The following is a 27,970-nucleotide window of genomic DNA, read 5'->3' as shown; positions in this document are numbered from 1 at the left end:
GGTGCATACTCAGATTTGGAGATGGCGGTTTTGTATATGCCCATTTATGCAGTTGAAGCAGCAGAAGTAACTTTAACAATGAATCTAATGAGAAGCCTTCAGAGTTCACTATTACCATGAAGGCTTTTGGGGTCATGTAGAATTACATAATGGAACTTAACCAAGGACCCCTGGACAGAATTTTTTTACAAAAAAGGATCTACTCAATTTAATAGTTTGAGACCAAAATAATTGCTTGAATTGACCTTCTAATAAATCTGATTCATTATATTAAAACAAATTACATAGATACCTTCTTAGATGGATGAAATTCTAACTGAAGTTGATTATGAGTTGACTCCATAGTGAGTAAAAGATCTTAAACAATAGACATTCATCACATATGTATGATAAATTCTTGTACAAAAGACATGAGTGCTCGTATACAGAAATGAACAAAAGCATAGAAATGTTTACATGAATCACACTAGTAATGTGCGTCTTCTTGAATATAGTGAGGTTTAATTATATAGAAAGATTTGTACTGGAGTCTGAGGAGAACTGTGTGGCAAACTCAAATGATCAAGAAAGTCATGTAGAAAAAAGAAATTGAAAGGTAGGTTGGTTGACTGCTATGGTATGTGTTAAAATTTGTCGAAGCCAAGAAAATTGGTAAAGCCAAAAATTGATCCAAAACATATAATAGGGGCTATACGTACATCACATTTCATACAATCATTTCTTAATAAACTCAATCTTTACTCATGATTAGGTTTGTGTTTAAAGGCTAAAACTTTCTCCATGAGATTATAATTACATTCCTTTTCATTTCCCAAACCTGCAAAAACAACTGTCTGGAAAGGCATAGTGTACATTACTTTAAATGTTCAAGCAAACATGGAGATTAGACTGTCCAATTTGATCGTTAGAGGTAGTTAGAATGCAAATTTTGATATTGATATGATTTTGTAATATTTTCTATTAGTGTTTTATTTGAATTCTGAATGTTGTTTCATAAAGTTCCCCTCCTAAGCAAAGTTTCCATTTAGAGGCCATGGACTACTGTTATAAATAATTTATTTTTTTGCTGCATGCATTGCCTTGCAAATCAAACAAAATTTCCTGCCAAGATTACTGCCCATGCCTTCCAGCAATCTGCTTCCACATTTTTTATTCATAGGAATTATCTTTCTAGCATCTAGGCTGTTCACGGCAACCTGCCAGACCAATGAGTCATTCAATTTCTACATTTCTAAAAATTTAGTTTTGCAAAAGGAAAATTATGCTTTCCCTCGTGATCAGTTGAAAACTTAAATGGTTTTTATGTTGGGCACGGATTCTCTGCATCTGCTAAAAAGTTGCAACAAGGATACTGTGACACATTCTTGCTGCTTGGAATCTTCCCATGCAACAAACCACAAGAGTTTATAGATTTTGTTTTCATAAATATGTGGTCCATTTCTCACATTTTGACTCTCCAAATATGGCAACCTGTGATTTCACTAAGGAGCACTGTAGACAAGTGCAAACCATCACATGACATGCTTGTTTTAAAAATATATTGGTTCACAGTAGAGTCATTTCCAGCTCTTATGTTAATTAAACATTTTCCAACTACATACCTTCATGTAAATCATTTGAATCTATGCAGGCAAAAGTTCTTAATGGCAAATATAATTTGCTTGAGTATAATCCAATTCAAGAAATTATACTTAAATTATATTATTTGCAAAATTGAGTTGTAAAGTTATGTTGTTTTATGGAAAAGCCCACGTGATGACTTTCGTATGTTATTCTAATCATTTAGTGGCTTATATTTTGCAGGTGAGTGTGAGTCTCAGATTTTAATGGCTAAGACTCTTGGACGCTTGCATATGCCTGATAGGAGCAAGGAAATTGTAGCAACCACTGAAACAATTTCCACTCTTATAGAGATGATGAACAGTGATGACTGTGAGAATCATGAAGATTGTCTTGCAGCAGTAAAAGCACTTGAAAGTCTCTCATCTGTCCCATCTATAAGCAGAATAGTTGAGAATGTTGGAGGCATCCAATTCCTTGTGAAGCAACTGAATTCAGTGAAGTCTTCCAGAACAATTAAAACAGGTGCTGCACATGTACTTGCCAACATATTTACTGCCACTGTAGAGGACTATGCAGGGAAGTCTGATCGAGAGGCCGAGCTGGAAGAGTTAATCATCATGTTCTTGTCTCTGATGGGGCCTATCACAGCACCAGATGTTCATTATTACATATTACAAGGGATGATAGGATTAGCAAATGGAAATAAAATAAGCTTAACTGCCAAAACAAAGATGAAAGAGAAAGAGGCTTTTAAGCTGCTCATAAATCTTTGGATGGCAGCTACTGATCAAAGGGTTAAAGAAAGAGCAGTAGAACTATTTCGTTTTCTGTCAAGATCTTTTGGTAACGATGCTTGTTCAGCACTGAAAGAAAAACAGGGAAGTGTGAATGTCATTTTGGACATGCTTAAAGAAGGATACACTGAGTCAGATCATGCTGTTGCTGCATCGATTTTGGCAGACCTTCCTCCAAAAGATAAACAGATTTTAATGATCTTACTGCAAGCTAATATTATGCCTCAATTAGTAAAACTTCTAGAAAATGTAAATGATGTGGTTGTGGAGGCCAGTGTTGGGGCTCTTTTAAGGTTCTGTATGATAAAGGAACACCAGCCAAAACTTGCAGAAATGAAGGTTATTCAGAAGATGGTTAGTCTTCTATGTGCAGGAAGGAGCCTCACAAAGGAAAGGGCAGCTCTAGCATTATACTATTTTTCAATGAGCACTCCTAGCTTAAGTAAAGCACCAGATACTCCTTGCTGGAGCTGTTTCTCATCAAGGCCTCATGTATGCAAGTTACATCGTGGAATTTGCAGCATAGAGGGCACCAATTGTCTGCTAGAGGCTAGTGCTATCAAGCCTCTTGTACAGGTCTTAAAGGAGCACGATATGTCATGTGTGCATGCGGCACTTCTTGCACTGACTACTCTGGTTGATGATAATGTTGGTGAAAAGGAATTTGGGTATCGTTTAATTGCTCAGGAAAATGGTGATGGCATTGTTGCTATAATTGGACTGATTAGCAGTGGTACACCAGAGGTTCAGGAGATATGTGCTAATCTGTGTGAGAAATTCTTCACCTTTCCAGAATACAGGAACAAATATGGTGTTGTTGCACAGATGCACATAATTGGTCTAGTTCAGAAAGGATCTTCAACACAGAGGCAGATTGCAGGTAGAATCCTTCGTCAGTTGGAACTCTTACACAGCCAATCTAACTATTTTGCTGCATCTGCAGCTGGAAATCCCTAAACGTGCTTGTAAACTGTATAAAATATTTATGATTTGTACAACGTACTGGTTTTGTCAGATGTTATTCATAAGTTTTACGTGCAAACAAAGGAGATCCTACTATTTTTCTTAGGCTTGTAGATTTTAGGAAAGCATGATGGTGATACCTAGTTCCCATGATTAATGCCATAAATTCGAAACAACAATTAATATATACTGTATAAACATCATGCAACAATTAAGAGCACTGCAAGCATGAGAAAACAAATTTATAGTGGTTAAATATTGCCTACCCTCGCAGGGATAAACATGAATTGGTTTTGCCAATTTGGGATTAACAAGTTTTATAATGTGAGAAATTTCTCCTATTCAGTAGGATGGAGATGGAACATTCAATTGGCATAGACTAGTGGAATATGGAAAATTATGATTGCATTCTAAATAAAATTTAGGAACATTACTGAGGGTTTTTTGGAAGTCCATGCTTACCTGTAAAATGGATATTTGAGCGTAGCAGGTCTTAATGATTTGGGTAATGTAAGGGTGTAGAACAATGCAACAATTTTTTGGGTTTGTTGCAATGAAAGATTAAGCGAGGAGATAATCTCCTTTACTGCTCTAAATATATACTCTTCAGTTCTTTGCTGCCAGGAATCACTTAGCAAACAGCTTGTAGAAGTGCACGATGACATACAATGATTATCGTCACATGAACTGGTACAAAACAAAGAAACGAACAATGCAACTGTAGCAAGTCTTGGATGTTCAAATCTTTTGAGACTGCTGATTGTGCAATCCATGCCAACAACTGTGAAGTTCGCTGAAAGTGCAAACTGGAAAGAACAGAATAATAAAAAGAAGAAAAACACAAACACACAATTTTATCGTGGTTCACCACAAATTGTGGCTATGTCCACACTGCAGGGAAGATCTCTTATTAATGTTAAAGTTTGAACTTTACATCACAGGTGTAGCTTCAGCTCTACGAATACAATATACAATGATGAACCTCCAATATATATATATATATATATATATATATAGAGTCTCGAAAGAAATGAAGAGACATTAAAAATTGGAGGGAAACAATAATAAATCAAAGACTGTTGAGCTTCACATATACACTCAACAAACCCCCACTTGAAATCCAACTACTGTAATGTATGAGTCTTTCCTGAATTCCCCTACTGTTATTTCTTTACAACACCAAGAGAAGCTTGGCAGAACTCGAACTTCTCTCATGGAACAACCTTTGTGAGTGCATTAGCTAGATTCTCTTTGGTGTTAATCTTCAAGACCTGAAGTTTGCCCTCCTCAAGTTTACTCCGAATGAAATAATAACGCACTTCAATGTGCTTAGTCCTGCTATGAAACACTACATTTTTGGCTAAGTCAATGGCACTTTTACTATCACAATACAAGGCTGATCCTTGTTGAGGACAGTCAAAATCACCAAATAACTATTGCAACCAAATCAACTCTTTTGCTCCTTCAGTGAAAGCAATGTATTCAGCCTCAGTAGTAGAAAGTGAGACCACTTGTTGCAACTTCGATGCCCAATTGATCGCTGCTCCAACAAAAGTAAAAATGTAACCAGTAGTAGATTTTCTGTTATCTAGATTTCCAGCCATATCTAAATCAGTATAACTTCTAAGTGAAGTATCTTTGCCACCTAAACACAATACAAAATCAGAAGTGCCTTTAAGATACCTTAAGATCCACTTAACCACATCCCAATGTTGTTTACCCGGATTACTCATAAATCTGTTGACAACTCCCATTGCTTGGGTGATATCTGGACGAGTGCAAACAATTGCATACATAAGAAAGTGTTCAAATCGTTTATATGATTTGCATCGTAGTCCCATCCTCCATTTTCAGCTTGTAGAGCTTCTTCATAATGAATATTTTATTTGCAGCTAAGGACTTCTTGTACATACTTTATAGTTTATCTCAAACTTCCTTGGTCGTTTACATAAGAAAGTGTTCAAATCGTTTATATGATTTGACATCGCAGTCCCATCCTTCATTTTCAGCTTGTAGAGCTTCTTCATAATGAATATTTTATTTGCAGCAAAGGACATTTTGTACATACTTTGCAGTTTATCTCAAACTTCCTTAGTCATAGATTCGTTGTGTACATTGAATAAAACATTTTGTGATAAAGAAAAAAAGATTGTTGCCTTTGCTTTCTCATCAGTTTTATCCCAGTCTTCATCCTTCATTGTAGCCAGTTGGACTTCAAGTGGGGGTTTGTTGGGTGTATATGTGAAGCCCAACAACTACTTCCATTTGAGGCTATGCCATAAATATAATAATTCAAACACGCTTTTCTACCAGTTGTGTATGCTAAAGAATGGAAGCAATTTTTCCATACCAAGTTTTAAGGACAACCTCCTCATGTTGGCATCTTCCTCCACTAATTTTATATTATTTTGGATATTATATTATATTTATATTATTTATATACAAAAAATAATTTATTTATTTAAGGATTATTTTGTTTTGTTTATTTGTTTTAATCTTAGATCTTGATTACATCTCGAAATAAATAGTGTTCTTGACTAAATTTTAAAATAAGTAGTATCTATTCTATCTTTTTCTATTTGTTTATTCTTCACAAATGGTACTGTACATAAATTTATATAAATTTTTTTGTTTTTGTTTTAGGTTTTAAATCTAAAAAATTGGGCACTAATTCTATGATAATTTTTGCATGTACATTTATGGGGAAGCTCCCTCCTATATAAGAAAAACTATTACATAAAAGAGGCCTCACTCTGAGAACATGAAAACATCTAAACAACGATCTACATTAGCTAACCACTCCCTACAATAAGGTCAATGAAATTATTACAAAAGGAATCAATACTATTAAAAGAGTAAAATCTCTATATAGTAAATCATTAGTTACTTCATCATAAAGTTTTATAATAAATATATAACATTTTTGTAGTAAGGACCAAGTTTTTAATGTGCATAAATAAAATAATTATACAATAAAATAAATAGATTTTTAAGTGAAAAATAAAAATAATTTTTTAATGTTTTTTTATTAGAGTAATGTAATCTCTACAATCCATCATGTTAGATTCTTACATTCTAATTAAACTGCGTACACGTCTTCATCATCAACATTTTGGATCATACTACATGATCTTTTTCGCTCTTTTGCTATTACTTAATCCTCATGATGGATAATGTAGTATTATCTAAAATGATTTTTTTTAGTCTTAAAACAACTATTTAAAAAATGAAGAGAGATTTAGTTGCAAATTACATATCCATCTTAGATAAATTTAGTATATTCATCTTATATATAGTTAATAAATAGAAATCTCCTAATAATATTTTGAATGCAAGAGAACAATATTTATCTATACTAGGAATAGCTTGACCACAAAAGAATAACATGAATCCAAGTAATTCAATAAATAAAATTATTTTATTGCAGAAGCAAAAGCACATTGACATAGTGGTGTTCATCACAAATCCCCTACACATGGACAAAGAAACAATTTTTAACATCAATTTAATAGTGTAACAGTGACCTTAAAATTACTTTTGTTTTTACATATATTAGGTAAATGTTTTTTTATATGAATGATGAATAAAGAGGGTGAGTGAGACTCTATTTGGAGGAGCACATATTTACATTCGATTGACTTTTTGTAGTTTCCTTGATACTTGAGAGATGCCTACAAGATCTACCCTTTGGAACGATGTTATTAGACCTAAACACTTTGAATCAAGAGTTTGTTGGAAATTGGGCCTAAGATTTTTAATTTTTTTTTGGGAAGATAGCTGATTGGACCATGAAACACTATTCACTAACTCTAATCTCATAATGTTTATGTTGGATTGCAAGCTAGATTTGGTATATGCGTGGTATTTTATTTTGATGATGAAAAGTGGACTAATCTTCTTCATATCGGTGTTGACCTACTTCCTCTTCAAATGTCTTTGAATTTGTATATGTGGCAAGAGGATTATGATGTTCAATTGGTTTGGAAGATGTCATCTTCGAGAGATTTCTTTATTGTCTCAACACTTTCTCTTATGTATGCTTCCCTTTCTCCACCTCCTTGAGCTTGAGCGTGGTCTAATGTCATCATCTTGAAGATCAATACTTTCTTTTGGATTATGCTCCAAAATAAAGTTTTGATCCTTGACAATCTTTGCAAAAGAGGCCTTTGCTTACCTAATAGATGTTTTTTGTGCTAGGAAGAAGTCAAATCAATCTCACACTTGTTTTTCCATTGTGTCTATGCTTGCGAGGTTTGGGTCTGAATTCTTTAGAACAAGAACCTATCATGGGTTGCACCAAATTCTTTGTTGGATTTCTTTGATCAATGGATTGCTTCATCCTCTAATCAAGCTCTAGTTCTTTTTGCAGTCCCTCACTTTTCCTCACTTTGTCTAGGGATTATGGAAAGAATAAAACAACACATTCTTTAGGGATGCAATTCTTACTCTTGGATGTTTTTCCCACTAAAATTGTAAGAGCTATTACTGAAAAATTTCAAATTTCTATAAGGCCAAGATTACATGTTTTCAGTATGACTTATGGGTGGCAACCGATTGGAAAATCAATGTGGACATCTCTATTATCTTTAGACTGGTTAAACCATCTAGGAACAATGATCACTAGAATCTTTTCCTCTTGGAGGGGTGAAAGTCAACTTTAATGGGTGATCGAAGGAAATCTTGGGTTGGCAGAAGTGGTTACAATTAATATTGGAGAGTTCCTTTCAATGATGGCACTCCCCTTGGGATGTTAGAGCAAACACTACACCTTGCTAAAGATGGTGCAATTAGAAGGTGATTCTAATAAACAAAAAAACTTCATGGATGATTAAAAATTCTTTGGATATCATTACAATCTTTCAAACAATGCATATAAGCCATGCCTATTGTGAAACCAATAGGGTTACATATTGTTTTGCAAATGTTGGTGTCTGGGCCAACAAAAAAATTATGTGGCAACTTGGTGATTGTGTGCTAAGTGATGTTATAGCCTTGTTGAGATATGATTTATCTCAAGCATAGAGAACCATCCCTCATATGCTATAATAATGATGTATTTTGAGTTGGTCATATTTTCTATCATTATAAGGAGTATTATGAATGTAAGGAAATCATTAATGCTTACTTTCAATAGTCTCACAAACTTTCTAGGCACTTTGTAAAAATCTTTGGCGTGTTTCCATTTTGTATTATGCTCTCTTGACCATTTATGCAACCATGGATGGAGATATGCGAAAGATTGAACCTCTTAACTATGAGCATATTAGGAATAATGCCACCATTTGAAGAATCTTGAAACAAGGTGACCTAATCCATTCCATTGAGAAATTATAGGGTTTGATCTCAATCTTGCTATTAGATTCACCAAGTGTTGAAAGGATGGATGTTTTTCTATTTTTGGAATGGATTTTAAAATTAATGAAAAATTAGTGGTGGAGGTTATTGGTTTTTCATGGAAGGTACTAATTTTTACAGGGAGATGACACTCTCAGATGCAACAATGAAGGCGTTTCCCAAAGATGACAAGGAGAAGAAGAAATTAACCAAAGCCACTAAGAGAAGCTATGAAGTAAATAAGATGAAGTCTACTTGGAGTATTGTGTTTACAATTCTAATGAAATATATCACCCTAGATGGTCACTATTCTAGGCTTTTGGGCATAATTATGCACTCTTGAACCATTTTAGCCACAAAATGCTTAGGTCTTTTTTAAAAATATTTGCAAGTTCTATCAATGCAAGTATCAAAGAGATTAGGAAAAACAAGAAAAAGCTATGTTCTTCATGAGGCTTACTTTTGTTAATTTCTTGAAAATTTGAAGTACCAACCTTCTCCTTCCTTACCAACCCCTGATTCTTCATATGGGTTGGATGCTAAGGAGGAATCTAGGGGTCATAATTTTGATGAAGAATATTGGGATACTAGCATGGATGAGTTAGATTCGGAGCCAAGGAAGAAAAAGAAAAAAATCCAAAACTCTAAAAAGGTCAGACCCCTATTTTTGTGACTAATTTTGACTAAGAGCCTCATGAGATGCTAGATAAGTTTGTGTTTATTTCTATCAAGGCTGAAAGAAACCCTTTTCTTGGAGATCTTAATGTGGATTTGCCTTACCTTAATTTGGAGATGAAAAGTCTTGATGATGTTCTTGCCTAACTCCACAGTTGACTTCTTCAAATTGCATAAATGGATTTGTAATGAAACCAAAGAGATTAACATAAAGATTTGTGTTGTCAATACTAAACATGTAAACTATATACTGAGCAATGGAGTGTTGAAGAAATAAAATCTATTTTGGATTCTATACATAAAACAATTGATATTGTTAATGAGCTCAAGAAAGAGTTTGACAATAAGATGCTAAAGATGGAAGATAAATTCAAGAATGGTTATGATGCGAGATTGAAAAATATTGAAAATAAGTTTCAAAAAATCAATGATAATCTCATATCCCTTGTCACCTTCCAAAAAGTGCTTGAAATCCCTAGTGAAAACATCAATACTATGGTTAGAGAACTTGAAGGTCTTTAACATGAGGGGGTTGTGGTCGATGTGGATTGGATTGAGGCACAAGAGGAGATCCCCATTCCTTCCAAAAGGACTAAAGAAAATTTGAAGTAGAAAGCCACCAATCAAGATATTCAAGATCTAAAAAGGATCACTCTCAACATGACTTAGTTGGACACAAAGTAAAAGCAGGATATCAAGAACCTTAATAAGTTTTTTTTTCCATCTTTTTGCTAATGATTTTAAAATGTTTCTCTTTCTAAGTGGTGTTTTTTAAAAAGGGTTTCGAGTCCCTTCAAATTTTGATTATTCCTTAATGAAAAAACTATGAACCAAGATACAAAGAGTGCCATAGATGACCTATCAATAAATAATTATATGAAATAAATAACCCAAAGGTGAATATATAAAATAAAAATAAAAAATTGGAGTGAAACTCCCAACCAACCAAGTGATAAGAATAAATCAAATGAGATTTCTACTTGTGGAAGCCACTTAGGTAGTAAAAATTTGGAAAGCTTTGTTGAGTTTACATGTAAAACATTGCCCTAAACTCTTAATTGAAAATGTCTTTGGTCTTAGAACTCACACACAATTCATAAGTAGTCATTGGTTAATAGGTCCACAAACTCACAACATACCCATCTTTTTTCTTAAGGAAACATATGAACCCCTTTTATTCATGTTTATCATTTTCTAGTTATCATCATTCCAATGATTTCTATGTGTTCTGTTGGATTCTTGATCCTTTGAAACTTAGATTTCATCTTTTATTTTTCTTTGAACATCTTTCAAAATATAGTTCTTTCAAGGTTCTAGTCTCCCTTTGCATCTTATGTTTGACACCAAGTTCCTGAAGAAACTTGATTGGCACAAAATTCTTGAAGAAACTTGACACCCAAAATAGTCTTGAGAGTTTGGACTCATAAGGAATAAAAGGTTCCAAGGTCATTCAACCACTTCCCTCTTCATTTACTTTCATATTTTGTATTATTTTTTATTAGGGCTCAAATTATGGAAAGACACAAGAACCTTGGAAGCATTTTCTAGTTTTGATTGTGACTTGAAACCTATATGACCAAGGTCATCCATGGCAAAGTGTGCAGGTTTTGTAGGGTTTACATTTTTTAATAAAATTTTCACCTCAATTTTGAAATTTAAAGCCCTTTTTTGTTCGTCTTCTAGTACTTTGGAATTATTTATCTTTCTTATTTAGGATAACATATGAATTTTTTCTTTTTGTATATAAGGTTTATCAAACATGTCCTTTTTTGGTTATATCTTATTGATTTATTACCAAATAGGTTTTTTATCCACATCTTCTTATGCCTTGGTAAATGCTATAGTTTATTATATCAATATTATTGTAAGACTATCATCATTTTAGGACTACATTTTTTCATTTAAATAAGTCTAATATGAGATTTTGAATTATTTAAAGCATTGATTTTAGTTTAATAGGTGTTTAGATAATAGTAGGTGGATTCATAGGGATTTTGTCGAGTCTAAGTTTCTTATCATCTTTTTTTATCCTAAGTACATAATTTGCTTGCAAAGAGAAAAATAAAATTGGACTAGAAACCAAATATTGCCATTATTGTTTAGCAGACTTCAAGGTCTAATTTGAGCTTGGATCTTAAACTTCCAAGATCTGGATTCTATCCATTTCTTCTTGTGTTATCATTAACTAGAAATTTGGTTGAGTACTTATGGGAACTCAAAACTTAGTTCCTAGTCATTTTTGAAAATATGATTTGAGTTCAACCCTTTGGTTACAAAAACCAATTCTCTTTCAAGTTATAGTGTTTAGACTTGAACTTGGAATTTTGTTCAAAGGTCATCCAATCCGCTATTCATGACATGCCATACTTGAAAGGTGATATTTTGAGCTCAAAATAAAAAAGGAACTTGGAACATGGAAGACTTAAAAGACAGGGGAATAAATTCAAGTTTATGACACTTGTAGACAAAATGATGACAGGAGAAGACTCTTAATACTAAGGAGGACACCTTTAGTTCAAGAAGGTTGATAAAGGCAAGGAAAAATAGTTGCTTGAGGGGTCACTAATGCCTATATGGAGAACTATAACACCTTAGATGGGTGTACAACACATAGGAATGAGATTGTCGATTCTCTCTAGAGTCCACTTTTGAGTGTGGGTTTTCCCCAAGTACATTTATGTTGGATGATTTTGTTTATGTTTTACATATTTTCTTATTTTTGTAATAGTAAAAATTTAATATTTATAGAACATTCATTAGTTTTAGAATCATTTTGCATACCTTGCTTCTTCTCATGTAAACACCATAACAAATTGGTATAGTGATAGGTATCCTTAAAAATTTTCTTTTATGCAATCAATATATATTGATTCGTTCAATGATGTTATTACAAGATGGAAGAGACACCAAAAACATATGTAACGAATGCATTAGTGACTAATAATAAAGTAACACAATGATAATGCATGTTTGAATTGGATGGAAAGGATGACATTTAATGAGTTCCTAAGTTGTAGACTAAGTACGAGACTAGTGTTTTGATATTGTCGATGCAAGAGATGATGTAGTTGTTGTGACCATACAAAGTTGAAGTTACAATTGAGTTAACAATGATATGTGTATTTCACTACATAATTAAATATTATTGCGAGAATTTCTAGATGTTGAAATGACTCAAAATTGACATATGTTTGTATAGTTCTAACTATACAATTTAAGTTTTTTAACATATAAATTGATGCCCATAGCGATATTTTGAGCTTGAAACAATAAGCAATAAAAATCTAAAATAAGAAAGTCAAACCAATCATAATAACCTTAACAAAAAAAAAAACTATTATAGTTAATAAAAATAAAAAATAAAATAAATATAAAAACCATATACTAAGTCTATATACTTAAACAACACAAAAGTGGTGGAAAATAGGAAACTATTATAGTAGTTATGACCATTAATTTATTCAATTTTATTATTATCAATATTTAGACTTATGCTTCACATAAGTAGCATGGATATTTTATCTACATAATAATTTATGCCACTATGCATGCATGATATATAAACTCATAAAACTGAATAAAATGTGCCACTTTTACAGACTGTTGTTCCAAATTGATATGGGGGTTGGGGTTAATCAATCCGACCTTAAAAACTAGTTAGTTGAGATAATACTTCTAATAACTTACATTCCAATGACTTTAATAGTTAAGTAATGCAAAATGCAACAAAGTGAAACTGTGCAATCTCACACAAGAATATATATATATCAATAACATATAGATTTTTGTATATGAAAACCCTCAATTAGAGGATGAAAACTACATTGGGAGTAATATACCCACTAGCCTTTTACTGTAGACAAAAGGTTTCCCTATTAGGAGCTACAACTGTTCCTTCTGAGAACTCATTTTGTCAAGAATGCTAGTAACTGATTAAGATTACAACTAGCTTATAAAAACTATCATATTAGAGGATTTAGAACACTCCTTCTAGGAGGTACCTTGTCAGAGGATTTACAAATGCTTATGATATAAGCACATTCGGTTAAGGGTTACATATAATTGCAATGGTTAGAAACACAACTAAATGAATGATCTAGTAAATGACAAAACCCACCTTGTAGATCTGTTGTTCAATGCTTGAAGGTCCTCTAACCTCTTTCTTTTGCTATGGTTTGTCCTCTGATCAACTTGGTATCGCTAATCACCTTTTCCAATTCCATCCATCTCTTGGAAACCTGTTTTTTGTTTGGGTCCTCTGCTCTAAAATTTATCTTTAACACTCCCTCACTTCAATAACATTCAACAACAACATTAACAAATGTAACATTTCATTTTTACACTTGACATCTTCTGGGAACCAAATCTTTAACTTGAAAATCCCTCTCATATGGTGAATTTAAATTTGATTGACACATACAGATTAGTCACACTACACCTATGACTACCTACTTGTAGGTACCTAGACTCCTAGGCCTACCAATCTACCTAGAGTCCTATCTCACATAGTTGTCAACATATTCTTCTATGAAGACCTTGACATGGATATTTTTCACATAATGTCATAACTATCCTTCTGTCATGTCACATAAATAATGACTCACCACTCTTGTGTTTTTCTTGTGACTTTACACTTAAACTTTCTTGTCAGTGTAAACATCATATAGTAGTGTGAGACCCTATCGGTGGCTTGCCTTGTTTTGCTGACTTCATGTTTTCCATTTTCCTTTTCTAATAGTTTCTAATCAATGACAACACCATGATGGAAAAAATGGTAATCATCACCTATATCTGGCCAACAAGACAATTTGTTAGAGTGGTCCAACATCAAGTATGTTCATGTGGAAGTATGCTTGATAACTCGTAGACCTTTGATTAAATTGCTATGTGAATAATATACAAAATGGGTGCTAAAAATAGTGCCCCATGATGGTCCTTTTTCATTGAATTTTAGTACCTCACAATTTTAAGGGTTATCCTTAGGGTTTGGTATTATGCCTACCCCTACTTGACTTTTCTAATTGTATTGTTGGATTCTTTTAGGCCAATTTTCTGATTGTGTTTTATGATTATCGATACTTGGTTATTAGAATAGATTAAATGTATTTCATACTCAATTTATATATGTTATAAGTTACTATGTTATTTCAATTATTTCATGATTATTTTGATAATGATAGATGTATGTTCATTCAGTGATTTTAGTTATTTCATGATGATTAGTAGATGAATTATTAATATGCAGTTCTATGGTTACTTACCCCATACTTGCATGTATATGGTCTCTGTATCCATTTTACTTTATGTATGGCATTTCTGATGTGGTCGAGGAAGGGAATCATAGTCACCTGCTAGTCAGGATCTACATGATGTACCACTCCCCACCATTTTCCATTTAGTTTAGATTATATGTGTATATACATGCATGGATTTTATGTAGATTGCTGGTACTAGGTATCGACTTCCTTGAATTGCTAGGATGAGCGTACCCTATCACAGTATCTCAATGGTATAAGTAGGGAAATGACTCTAGAGTCCAAATCCTAACCTAATCCAAGTGTCTTAGAAAGTAGGACAATTATTTGAGTTAGTTTCACCTTTCTGAATTCATCAAGTGTTGTGAATTTGTGATTGATGCAAGAGCATCCAGTGGTGTAAGGGCAATCCTGTATCACCCAAAAATATGCTTAGTGTTAGTTTCTATTTAAAGTGTTTTCATTTTTGGATACCCATTTGGGTCAAATAAAGATTCCAATTCTCATAGCTCCACTATTGGTTTTCTGGGTTAGAGTTTTTGAGCACCTTGGGATATGTGCCAATGTAGAAAAAAGGTTATTTTGTAATTGAGCCATAATTATGATGAGTTAGAGGGTGTAAGTTGGAGGGATAATTATAATTGTAATTTAAAGCACTCTAGAAAAATAATCAGGTCAAAAGGCTTTGCAGTTTGAAAGGTATTGCAATTTTAAGTTGCTTAGAGACCCTTAAGAGCACTTCAACGTTTGATTTGAGGCACTAAATGGCCTCATACGGGCAAAAAAAATGTGGGACAAGAAAATTTGGTCCATATGGCTACAAAGCACTTGGAGAGCTTTCCGAAAATGTAAATGGTTAATCAATCGGAGTCCCAGATCAAAAGTTATGCCTCCCAGAAGTTGGACTACCATTTTTGGATTCTTCTAATTTTACACCGACTTCTGACATGTTTTTTAGAACCTTCTATTTTTGAAGTGGATGCAAAATGGAATATTCTAAAATGTATTCCTAGCTCTAAACCTAATTTGGGTTACTTAAGGACATTTTTGGCATTGTAAAGGTAGTTTTTGGTGGAGTTCGGGAGAAGTTATTGGAGGAAGGTTTTTCTCCAGGATCAGACAACATTATAAGCCCATAGGGCACATCTTTGGTCTATTTTCATTATACTAAATGTAATAGAAAATTACTTTTGATAATGATATTTCCCTTTTCCTATTGTGTTCATTTTGTCTTGGGTTGTGTCCTCATCAAGTGGTATCAGAGTTGGTTTTCCTGAGTGTATAGACAGAGTGTCGACTATGAAGTAGTTTGCACCAGGACTATGTGGTTGTGGGTTTTGATACCAAAAGATTCCTCCACAAAGGGAGCATGGTGGAGGGGCTAGAATTGTTACTCCTAAGGTTAGAGACCTCTAGAGACAAGTCTAGGCATTGTAGGAGGAGATCTGCAAAGGGATGAATGTTGTTGTAGGTGACAAAAGTGAGGAAGAAAATGAAGAAATAAATATTGGGCAGGGAGGGGAAGGAGACAAAGAAGTCCTAAACCAGGCAGAGGAGAAGCTTTTTAAGGTCATTGCCAAGCTTGGAAAAAGACCTAAAATTGACGTCGGCATGTTTTCAGGAAATCTAAACTTGGATGAGTTGATCGACTGGGTCAATGAGCTGGAGGAATATTTTGAGTATGAGAATATTAGGGACCCTAATAGGGTTAAGTTTGTGAAGGCCAAAATGAAAGGCCATGCCAAAATCTAGTGGCAAGAGATTCAGTTGGAAAGAAATAGAAGAGGAAAGGAGAAAATCACAAGATGGGATCATATGGTGGACAAACTATAGAAGCAATTCATTCTCGTTGATTACGAGCTTGATTTGTTTAAAAAGATGTGAGGGTTAAAACAAGCGAGGAAATCTATCTAGGAATACATAGAGGAATTTTACCGAGTCCTTATTAGGGTGGGGCATGCCAAAAAAAACAAGGATAAGATTTCTCATTACCCTAGTGGGTTAAGACCTAGCATTTAGGAGGAGTTAAGTCTGGTTAGAATGACTAGTATTGAAGATGCATACTAATTTGCCTTGCGAGTTAAGGAGAAACTAAACAAAAAGTTTTATGGAAGGAAAAGAGGGCATAGTCAAGGAGGAAGGGGCAGTGGCAGGTCATTTGGAGGCCGAAATGAGAACCAAAAGAAAAATGACGATGTGGGTACTCGTCGAAACCAAAGGAATGAGGGTTTCAACTACTCCCGTGATTAAAAATTTGAAGATTAGAAAGGAAGAGATAGAGAACATGGACAAGGTTTAGGAAGAGGAGGTTTCCAAGGTACCTATTTTCATTGCAATGAAGAAGGCCATCATGCCTTCAAATGCCCTCAATGCCAAGAAAGGATAGATAGGAGAGTTGATGGTAAAGCAAGGGTTTCTCATGTGGATGATGATGCACAATCATCACATTCGAAGGATGCAGAAAGAAGAGAGGTTCTGGTTAATGAAAGGGTCTTATTGAGTGGTGAGACTAAACCTGGACAAAGGAGAAGTTTGTTTCATACTAGGTGCAAGCACGAGGGTAAATGTTGTGATGTGATTGTTGATGGTGGAAGCACTGACAACTTGGTGTCAGAGGAGATGGTCTCAAAGCTAAAGCTCAAGAGGGAGAAACACCCCCAACCCTATCGGATTGCTTGGGTGCAGGATGATCATAAGGTCCTAGTTAGGGAGCAATGTTTGGCAAAGTTCAAGATTGGAAGTTACCATGACGAGGCTGTTTATGACATCATTCCAATGGATGTCTACCATTTATTGTTGGGAAGGCCATGGCAGTTTGATAGGCATGCTATACATGATGGTCATGAAAATACATACTCTCAAACAAAGGATGGATTTTTCCACGAATTGAAGCCCTTGATAAAGGAGGGTGAAATGGTATGTAGTAGTGCTAGGGTATGTCTTGTTGATGGAAGAAATTTTTTGGATGGCATGAAACATCGACATATGTGTTATGCTTTGATTCCTAGAAAAGATAAGGAAGGTAGTAGTGAAGTTCCACATGAAGTTTCAAGTCTATTAAGTGACTATGGAGAATTCATCTCTGATAATATTCTAGAAGGGCTGCCGCCAATAAGGAAAATCAGTCATCAAATAGATTAAGTCCCTAGAGCTAGTTTTCCTAACAAGGTTGCTCATAGGATGACTCCTATTGAGACTGAGGAGCTAAACAGACAAGTTCAAGAGTTGTTGAGGAAAGGTTTAATTTGAGAGAGCCTGAGTCCATGTGCAATACCTGCAATACTGACACCAAAGAAGGATGGAGAGTGGAGAATGTGTACATAATCTTTGGCTATAAATAGAATAACCATCAAGTATGAGTTTCCTTTGCCAAGAATCGATGATCTTATGGAATGTTTGAGTATAGCTCAGTACTTCACGAAGATAGATCTCAAGAGTGGCTATCACCAGATATGAATACGAGAGGGAGATGAGTGGAAGACTGCATTCAAGACCAAGAAGGGTCTATATGAGTGGTTAGTCATGCCTTTGGACTAACCAATGCACCAAGCACCTTCATGCGGCTTATGAATGAGGTATTAAAGAAAATTTTGGGAAAATTTGTTATTGTCTATCTAGATGATATTTTGATATTCAGTAAGTCTTTGGATGAACATTTATTACACATTCATAGTGTCCTTGAAAGGTTGAGGGAAGAGAGATTGTTGATTAATTTGAAGAAGTGTAGCTTTGTCAAAAGGGAGTTAGTTTATTTGGAGTTTGTCATATTAGCCAAGGGTCTCAAAATGGACCTAGAGAAAGTGAAGGTCATAAGTGAAGGTAATCTTGGTATGGCCTACTCCAAGGTCTGCCACTGAGGTGAGGTCATTCCATGGTCTTGCTAGTTTTTATAGGAAGTTCATTAGGAATTTTAGTAGTATATGTGCACCCCTAACTGAAACAATGAGGGGGGATAGAAAAGAGTTCAAGTGGACTACAAGAGCTGCAAGGATTTTTGAATTGCTAAAGGTGACAGAGCAACCTATGTTGGCACTTCTTGATTTCAACAAAGTGTTCTAGGTGGATTTCAATTCTAGTGGTAGTGCTATCAGGGCTCTGTTGAGCCAAGAAGGTAAGACTATTGCCTATTTTAGTGAAAAATTGAATGGTGCAAAGAAGAAGTATTCAATTTATGATCAAGAGTTCTATGCAATAGTTCAGGCCTTAAAGAAATGGAGGCATTATTTTTTTACCAAAATAATTTGTCTTATATACTGATCACTAGGCATTGCAGTACCTAAATAGCCAAGGTAAATTGAATTAGAGACATTTGAAATGGGTAGAGTTCATGCAAAGCTATACATTTTTATTGAAACATAGAAGGGAAAGGTCTAATAAGGTTGCCAATGCATTAAGTAGGAGACAGTTGTTGTTGATAGTAATGTAGGTTGAAGTGGTTGGGTTTGATGAACTGAAGAATCTTTAACCTGAGGATCCTGACTTTGCAGATGCTTGGAAGGTTTGTAAAGAACCTGTTACTCTAGACAGGACCAAGTGGTTAGATTACATGATTCAGGATGGTATGTTGTTCAAGGGAAGTCATTTGTGTATTCCAAGGAGTTCCATGAGGGAGAACTTGATCAAGGAGAAGCACAATGGAGGGATGGTAGGACACTTTGGTCGAGATAAGACCATTTCCATTATTAAAGAACATTATTTTTGGCCTCAATTCTCATAGGATGTGAAGAAGTTTGTGCAGAGTTGTCAAGTATGTCAAATAGCCAAACGATTTAGTCAAAATAATGGACTCTATCAGCCATTGCTTGTTCCATTGAAGCCTTGGAAAGACATAAGTATGGATTATGTTCTTGGATTACCAAGGACACAAAGGGTTAGAGACTTAGTATTTGTGGTGCTTGATAGGTTTTCCAAGATGGCACACTTCATTCCATGCCACAAGAACCATGATGCAATACATATTGCAGATTTGTTTTTCAGAGATGTGGTGAGGCTACATGGTCTCCCAAAAAGTATTGTTTCTGACAGAGATACTAAATTTGTGGGGTATTTCTGGAGGACTTTGTGGAAGAAGTTGAAGATAGAATTGAAGTTTAGTTTTGCCCATCATCCACAGATTGATGGACAAACAAAAGTAGTGACTAGGAGTCTGGGTAATATCCAAGGTGTTTAGTAGGAGATAATCCCAAGGGATGGGATTTGATTCTACCATAAGTATAATTTTCTTACAATAATTTTGTGAATAGGAGTGCTGGTAGATAACCATTCCAAATTGTGTATGGGAGTAGTCCAAGGATTGCACTAGAGCTAAGAAAGATGGAGCGAGGGGAGAGGACAAGTGCTGAGGCAAAAGACTTTGTTGAACATGTCAAGAACCTACATGAGGAGGTGTGAGCACATATTACCAAGATAAACCTACAATATAAGGCTAGGGTAGATCAAAAGAGGAGACATAAGGAGTTCCAAGTTGGAGATCAGGTTATAGTATATTTGAGGAAGGAATGATTTCAAATGGGTACCTACAACAAGATGAAAATGAAGAAATTTGGCCCCTACAAAATTTTGAAGAAACATGATTCAGCCAATGCATATGAGGTGGAGTTGCCAGATGGGATTCACATTTCTCCTATTTTCAATATTGTAGAATTAACAAAATATCATGATGATGGTGTAGATGAGGAGTTGATGTTGGAGCCATGCCCAATTCCTACTTCTGCGAAGGAAGAGATTTAAGAAATTTTGGATAGTCGTGTGGGCCAGAGTACCAGAAATAGGCAGTATGAAGAATGCCTGGTAAAGTGGAAAGGACAACTATTAGAAGATTCAACTTGGATATCCGCAATGGAGGTTTCCTATTTTGGTTTTTCTCTACCAGCTATAAAGTGATAGGGTCACTTTTCAATCTACCTTGGGTGTCTAATGTAGGAGCATCTAGTGGTGTAAGAGCAATCTTGTATCACCCAAAAATATGCTTAGTGTTAGTTTTTGTTTAAAGTGTTTTTATTTCTGGATACCCATTTGGGTCAAATAAAGATTCCATCTCTCATAGCTCCACTATTGGTTTTCTGGGTTAGAGTTTTTAAGCACCTTGGGATACATGCCAATGTAGAAAATAGGTTATTTTGTAATTGAGCCATACTTATGATGAATTATATGGTGTAAGTTGGAGGGATGATTATAATTTTAATTTAAAGCACTCCAAAAAAAGAATTAGGTTAAAAGGCTTTGCGGTTTGAAAGTTATTGTAGTTTTAAGTTGCCTGGAGACCCCCTAAGAGCACTTCAAAGTCTGATTTGAGGCACTAAATAGCCTTATATAGGCCTAAAAAATGGCGGACAAGTGAAGATGATCCATAGGGTTATAAAGTGCTTGGAGACCTTTCTGAAAATGTAAATGGTTCGTCAATCAAAATCCTGGATCAAATGTTATGCCTCCCAGAAGTTGGACTACCATTCCTGGATTCTTCTAATTTTAAATTGACTTTTGACACATTTTCTAGAACCTTTTGTTTTGGCGGTGGATGCAAAATGGAATATTCTAAAATTTATTCCTAACCCTAAACCTAATTTGGGTTACTTAAGGACATTTCTAGCATTGTAAATGTAGTTTTTGGTAGAGTTTGGGAGAAGGTATTGGAGGAGGATTTTTCTCTAGGATCAAACAACATTGTAAGCCCATAAGGCATGTCTTTGGTCCATTTTCACTATACTGAATGTAATAGAAAATCACTTTTGATAATAATATTTCCCTTTTCCTATTGTGTTCATTTTTTCTTAGGTTGTGTCCTCATCAATGATTTTGACCCTAGAGTTTGTTTTGGTATTTTGTACTTTATAATGGGTTTTCGTACTTGGTTTTGTGGGTCTGTGATGATTTTCTGTTATAATTAAATTAAATTAAGAGATAATTTAATGGAAATTTTATAAAGAAAATTCAATATTTAATTATATTTAATTAATTGAGAAATTAATTATTAAATGAATTAAATTTAAAGATTTTATAAAAGTTATAATTTTGGTGTAATTATATTTATTTAATTTAATAATTATTATTTAGGAGTTTCATTTTAATAATAAACTCTAAATAATATTATTAGTTAAATTAATGAAGATTTTCTATGGTGGATGGCTCTGGTTCGTGAGTAGGTGGTTTGCGGGACTAGGGCCCGTGTGCCCTAAGCCTGCTGATTTCAGGCATTCAGTGTTGTGTACAAGGTCATTTTTTTGACTGTTGGTGGGCAGTTGTTTCTCCAGGCAATGTAGGAGGTGTAAGTGGTGTTGTGGTGAGTTTTGGGGGGTTGTTTGGCAGTTTTTTGGGGTCGGAGCTGGTTGGGGCTAGTTGTGGAGGGTGGGGTCCTTTTCTGTGGTAGTGTGGGGTGCACAACAAGGGGTTGTGTTTTTAGATTAAGGTTTCATCTTGGTGTTAGGGTCTTTGGCTTTGGACATGGGGCAATCGAAGATCTCTACATCTCAAATTTTATCCGTCAATATGGAGATGGTTGATCCCTCTGTTTTTTTGTAGGGAGGGGCTAAGGGTTAGATTGAAAATCTCCCATCTGGGGTGAATGCTTTATTGTCAAAGGGTTTTGTTTGTATTAAGAAGATGAATGGGTGTTTGGAGTGATTTAATGATCGACCAGTGTTGGTTATCCAACCAGAGTAGATTTTAGAGGATGTGGAGTATTGGGGCAAGCATGCGCTCATCTGTAAGTGTTTGGGTCTCCAACTTTCTCTTCTTTTGTTGGAATCATGGGTGCATTGAATTTGGAACCCATAAAGGAATATGGAAATTCTTTTGGCGGCCAACAACTATTTTATGGTTATTTTCTCAAATATATTAGATAGGAACAAGGTATTCGAAGGGGGCCCATACTTCTTTAACCAGGTTGGGCTTTTCATCAAATCCTGGCACATTGGGTTCAACTCTATTGAGGAGATCCCATCTCGGATCCTAGTGTGGGTTCAGCTTCCACGACTACCTCTAGAATTTAGGAGATTGGATATTCTTCATTCGATATCACTTTTTCTTGGGAAACCGGTTGGGTCAGCCACACAAACCCAAGATTGTATGGTAATTTCACATGCATGAATTTGTGTAGAGGTTGATCTTAATAATCTACTGCCTAATTCTATGGAAATATGCTTGGGCCTTTCTTCATGGATTCAATAGTTGCACTATGAGACTTTACACTTTAGATGCAGGATTTTCCATGAGTATGGGCACTTACAACGCAAATGCCCCTGGAATAATTTTTCTCAATCATCGTCAACCCCTAAGGATGATAAGGGTAAGGCCCCTATGCCAGAAGGTCCCTCTGCAAACAAAGAGGGTTTTATCCCAGTGAAGTCACGAAATAAAGGAAAGGGGCAAAAGAGAACTTGGATGGATAGACAAAGTAATGACACTTTTAATAGATTTAATGTTCTGGAGAATTTGGTACAGGAGGAAGGCATACCTGTTGAGATATCCCCAGCTAATGGTTCTTTCCAGGAACCCCTGATGGAGGAGGTTGGGAATCTAGCCCAGGTGCCTAAAGAAGAACAAGGTTAGTCAGTTTGTTTAGAGCGATTGGTTTAGGAGAAAAGTTGTGATATTCCTAGTGGGTTGCATCCCTGTGACACCCCAAATATCACAGCTTCCAACCTTACTAGCAAGAAAGGGAGGCCTGACAACTCAAAAGGTTCTAAAGCTACTTCCACTTTAGGCCTACAGAAAATGGCCTTTAAAAAAGGGATCTCAGAGTAGTTTGCTAAGAGTGGAAGGAAGATGGATTAGGATAAGGTTAAGATGATGGGAGAGACTTTGGTTGAGGTGAGGTTTGTGAAGCCCATTGACTCCCACTTCTCCCAGTCCTCTAAATGATTATTCTTTCTTGGAATGTGAGGGGGTTGAACAACATCCCTAGACAAAAGGTTGTTCATAAATTGATAGATTCTCATTCTCTAGATTTTATTTTAATTCAGGAAACTAAGCTTACAGTTGATGAATTGGAAAATTGTGGGCCAAAGTTATAGTCCCATGGTAGCTGGTAGGTAGTGGGTGCTCAAGGGAGCTCAGGTGGTCTCACCTATCTTTGGAATCCTAAGAAGGTGACTCTCCTGTGGTGGATTTTGAAGTTGGTCTTCTATCTCTTTTATGGCTTCTCACTTTTAGACAGGTGAAATGTGCTTGTTCTCAAATATTTATGCTCCTAGTGATTTTGTAGGTAAATCTCTTATGTGGTCACATATTATATTTGTTCGATCCTTGGATCCTTTCCTTCCTTAGATTGTAGTTGGAGATTTTAATGCTATTACTAATTTAGGGGAAAAGAGGGGCAAGATTTATCGACTGGGCCCTTCTTCTAGTATGCTTCAAGATAATATTGGTTCTTTGAATCTTATTGATGTTAAACCTAGTTCTAGTTTATTCACCTGGAATAATAGAAGGAGTGGGACGAAGGCTATTTTAGAAAAGCTTGATAGGTTCTTGGTTTCTTATTTTTGGCTGGATATTAGATGGTCTACTAGATCAAAAATTCTTGATTGGAGAGGCTTTGACCACTGGCCTATTATGCTCTTTGTCATTCCTTTCAAGGCTTCTAAGAATCCCTCCTTCAAGTTTAAGCTGATGTGGTTGAGGGATCCATCCTTGTAGGATCTTATGATAGCCTAGTGGTATGAAGGTAGGCCTCCTCATGGTACTTCCATGTACACCTTTGAGAAGAGGCTTCATCATGTGAAATTCAAGCTAAAACAGTGGAATAAACATTGCTTTGGGAACCTCCAAGAACATTTGAGGGAGGTGCAAGCTAGGCTGAATAGTGTCACTTGCCATATCAGGGACCAAGGAATGACTCTAGATTTAATGTCTGAAGAGTCCTCAGCTTTAAGGAAGGTTGAGGAATGAGAGCTTTAGGAGGAAATATTTTGGAAGCAAAAGTCTTGGGTGGATTGGTTGTAGGAGGGAGATAGAAACACTGCTTTCTTCCATAACATAGTTAAGGCTTGCAGGTCTGGAAATTCTATCACTTCTCTTGTTTCTACTTCTGGAGATCAACTCTTTTCCAAAGAGGCAATTTCTCTAGAGGCCACTAGATAATTTTCTTAACTCTTCTCTAAGGAGGAACTTGGTTCATTGGTGGAGACAAGGACTATTTTAGATTGCATTCCTCAACTTGTGTCTAATAGTATCAATAGGGATCTGTTAAGGCCTATTGTGCTTGATGAACTGGAGAAGGTGGTCTTTGGTATGAAGAAAGGTAAAGCCCCAGGCCTTGATAACTTTCCCATTGGATTTTTTCAAGAATTTTGGGAGATTATTAAATTTGATCTTCTAGAAGTAGTCTAGGAATCGTATCAAAATAAACAAATGCCCAAGTCTTTGAATGCTACTTTCTTGGCTCTCATTCCCAAGATTGATGGGGCTAACAGTTTGGATCAGTTCAGACCTATTGCTTTATGTAATGTCACATACAAAATTATCATAAATTTAATTGCTGAAAGGCTCAAGAGTTTTCTTTCCACTTTGGTTTTTGAGGAACAGGGAGGTTTTGTTGGTGGTAGACAAATTCTTGATGGGGTGGTTATTGCTTTAGAGGCTATTCACTCTATGATAATGTCTAAGGAAAAGACTATGTTTATTAAGCTAGATTTAGCTAAAGCTTATGACTGGGTTAGCTAGGAGTTTTTCGGTCATGTACTTCTCACTTTCAAATTTGATATGGAATGGGTGGATTGGGTTCTCAGCTGTGTGACTTCCCCATCCTTTTCAGTTCTTATTAATGGAGAACCCACTGAACTATTCTCTTCTTCTCGGGGTCTTCGATAGGGGGATCCTATCTCTCCATATCTCTTTATCATTATGGCAGAGGGCTTAGGTAGATTTATAAAATTTCAAGTAGAGTAGGGGCTTGTCCAAGGGTGGAAGTGGCACAATGATATTCCAGCGTACACACACCTCCAATTTGTGGATGATACTGGACTGATGGGCTTGGCTACTATTAATGAGGTAAGAAACTTTAGAATGATGTTGGATACTTATTTAAAAGATTTTTGGACAAAAAATTAATGAAGGTAAATCATCTATTTATTTCTTTAATACCCCTTAGTCGATTGAGCTTAGGATTGCTAGGATTCTCAGGTTTCAAGTTGGATCTCTTCCTTTGATCTATCTTGGAGTACCATTAGCTTTGGGGACTCAGCTAAAAGATTATTGGCAAGGTCTTTTGGACAAATTTTGAAGTAGGGTGAGTCACTAGACTCATAGGTGGCTCCCTTATGTTGGAAGAGTTATCCTTCTCAAGACTGTGGCTCAGGCTTTTCCCATTGGAGTTATGAAAGAATTTGAGGCTTTGTCAGGACAATTCCTTTGGTCAGGCAATCTCCTCTCTTCCAAATGGAGTTTAGTCAATTGGGACATAGTTTCCTTGCCTAAGTTTTCTGGAGGGCTAGGCCTTAAATGTATGGGTCTTGGCATCAAGGCTCTAGTGAAAAATTTATATTAGAGGTGGTGCAAGAATCAAGATCAAGATTGGGCTAAGATTCTTGCCCAAAAGTACTTCCCAGGAGTGGAGTATTAGGATATTCCTAGGTTGGTGCTAGATGGAAATGGTTCCTTTATTTGGGACACTATTAAAAGGGGTACTCCTCTTATCAAGGAAGGCCTCTTTTGGATATGTAATGAGGGATCAAGTGTGTTATTTTGGCAGGACTCTTGGGATAGCCATCCTCCCATTCTCTCCAACTACCCCCACCTCTAGCCTTTGTGTCAGATTTTTTCTGCTATAGGATGGACCAAGGTAGCTCACTGAAGACTATTAAGTGGTGTGGATCAATGGATGTGGCTGGTTGGAAGGATCCATATGAATAGCCCTAGGGGGGCTCCTTGAAGAGTTGAACTGAACTAGCTAATCTTCTCTCTATTAGGTTATGCAGTTCCTCTAAGGACAAAGACATCCTTTCTTGGGGTCCTTGTCCTAAAGGAAAGTTTAGTGTGGCCCAAGGCTATGCTCAGTTGGGTAATCAATGTAATGAAGTTCATGAGGTTTCTTGGTGGAAGAAGGTTTGGAATAAATTCTCTTGGTCGAAATGTAATTTTTTTTCTATGGTTGGTTGCTCAAAAGACTTGTCTTACTTGGGATAATCTCTAGAGAAGAGGGTTTCAGGGTCCTTCTCTCTATTCCCTCTGTATGTTGAACGGAGAGGATGTTTCTCATTAATTCTTCTGATGCCCTCTCTCTAGAGAAATTTGGCATAAGTGGTGGGGGGCATGGTGTCATGGATGCATTCATGGTGAATCTCTTATTGAATTTTTGGATAGCCTTGGTAGACCCCTAGTGAAAACTTCTTTCCTGTAGGTGGCTTGGGCTGTTGGACCTACTTTTATTCTTTGGAATCTTTGGTTGGAATGTAATCATTGGATTTTCTGTACTCTAGTTTGGGAGTCACTAAAATATGGCAGCTGATTTTAAGCAAACTTCAGGAGACTATCTATGCTAAGTGTGATATGATTGAGCCAGTGGATCCTAATGACTTTAATATAGTCAAGAATTTGGGATTGGTGGACAAAGGATTGTGCAGCATAAGCGGTAAGAGATCTCAGTTGCACAAGAGAAAGGTTTGTAGGGTGGGGAGATGGAGACCTCCATCGGATGCAATCCTTAAAATTAACACAAATGGCTCCTCCTGTGGAAACCTTGGCTAGGCTGGTGTGGGGGGGACTGGGAGAGATACAGATGGTAATGTTATTTTCATGTTCTCTATTTACAAAGGAGTTCATTCCAATAATGTGATGGAGGCCTTGGCTATTAAGGTGGTAATGGAGCAGGCTTGCTCTCTAGGTTGGAGGAAAATGGTGTGTAAATCAGATTCTTAGATTGTTGTGGATATGATAAATAACTAGAGTGTGGATGACTCTAACTGGAAAATTGCCTCTATTGTTAGAGAGATTCTTCACTTGAGTAGATTTTTGGATTGGATCTCCTTTTTTCATATTCCTAGGGAATATAATCAAGTCGCTAATGTCTTGGCAAAATGGGTGTTAGAGAAAGGAGTTGGTTGGGATATTTCAGAAAGGGATGATCTTCCTACTGATTATGTTGGGACTTTTGAGCAGTTAGTGGAAAAGGACATAATTTAATTGCTCTTGGGTTTGTGTGTTGGTTGTCTGGGTTTGAGGCCTTTTGTAGTTTGGCTTTGTTTGATTAAATTTTTACCTCCCTTTTTCCAATTAGTTAAATTAATAAATATATTATTAAATTAACTAGAGAGAAAGCATAAATTTAATAAAGTTATTTAAATTAAATCACATAAAGCTTATGCATGAAATTAAAATATAGTAAATTAATTAAAGAGAGAGAGAAAATTATTTAATAAAGATATTTTAATAGAATGGAAAAAAGGTTGTGCA

The 27,970-nt window shown here is 35.6% G+C and overlaps 1 protein-coding gene across 1 annotated transcript in view; it reads left to right on the top strand.

Moving 5' to 3' along the window:
• Window positions 1-3,689, top strand: part of LOC149553999 (U-box domain-containing protein 43-like) — a 56,831-nt gene extending 53,142 nt beyond the window's left edge. Inside the window, exon 3 of the mRNA XM_089789330.1 lies at window positions 1,804-3,689. Coding sequence (XP_089645456.1) covers window positions 1,804-3,314 — 1,511 coding nt within the window. The 3' untranslated portion in view covers window positions 3,315-3,689. The remainder of the gene's footprint in view (window positions 1-1,803) is intronic.
• The last annotated feature ends 24,281 nt before the right edge of the window (window positions 3,690-27,970 follow it).

This window comes from Cupressus sempervirens, chromosome 6 (assembly GCF_028749045.1).
Source record: "Cupressus sempervirens isolate cs-2001-9-10 chromosome 6, ASM2874904v1, whole genome shotgun sequence".
Lineage (NCBI taxonomy): Eukaryota > Viridiplantae > Streptophyta > Pinopsida > Cupressales > Cupressaceae > Cupressus > Cupressus sempervirens.
This window is presented reverse-complemented; position numbering and strand designations above follow the sequence as displayed.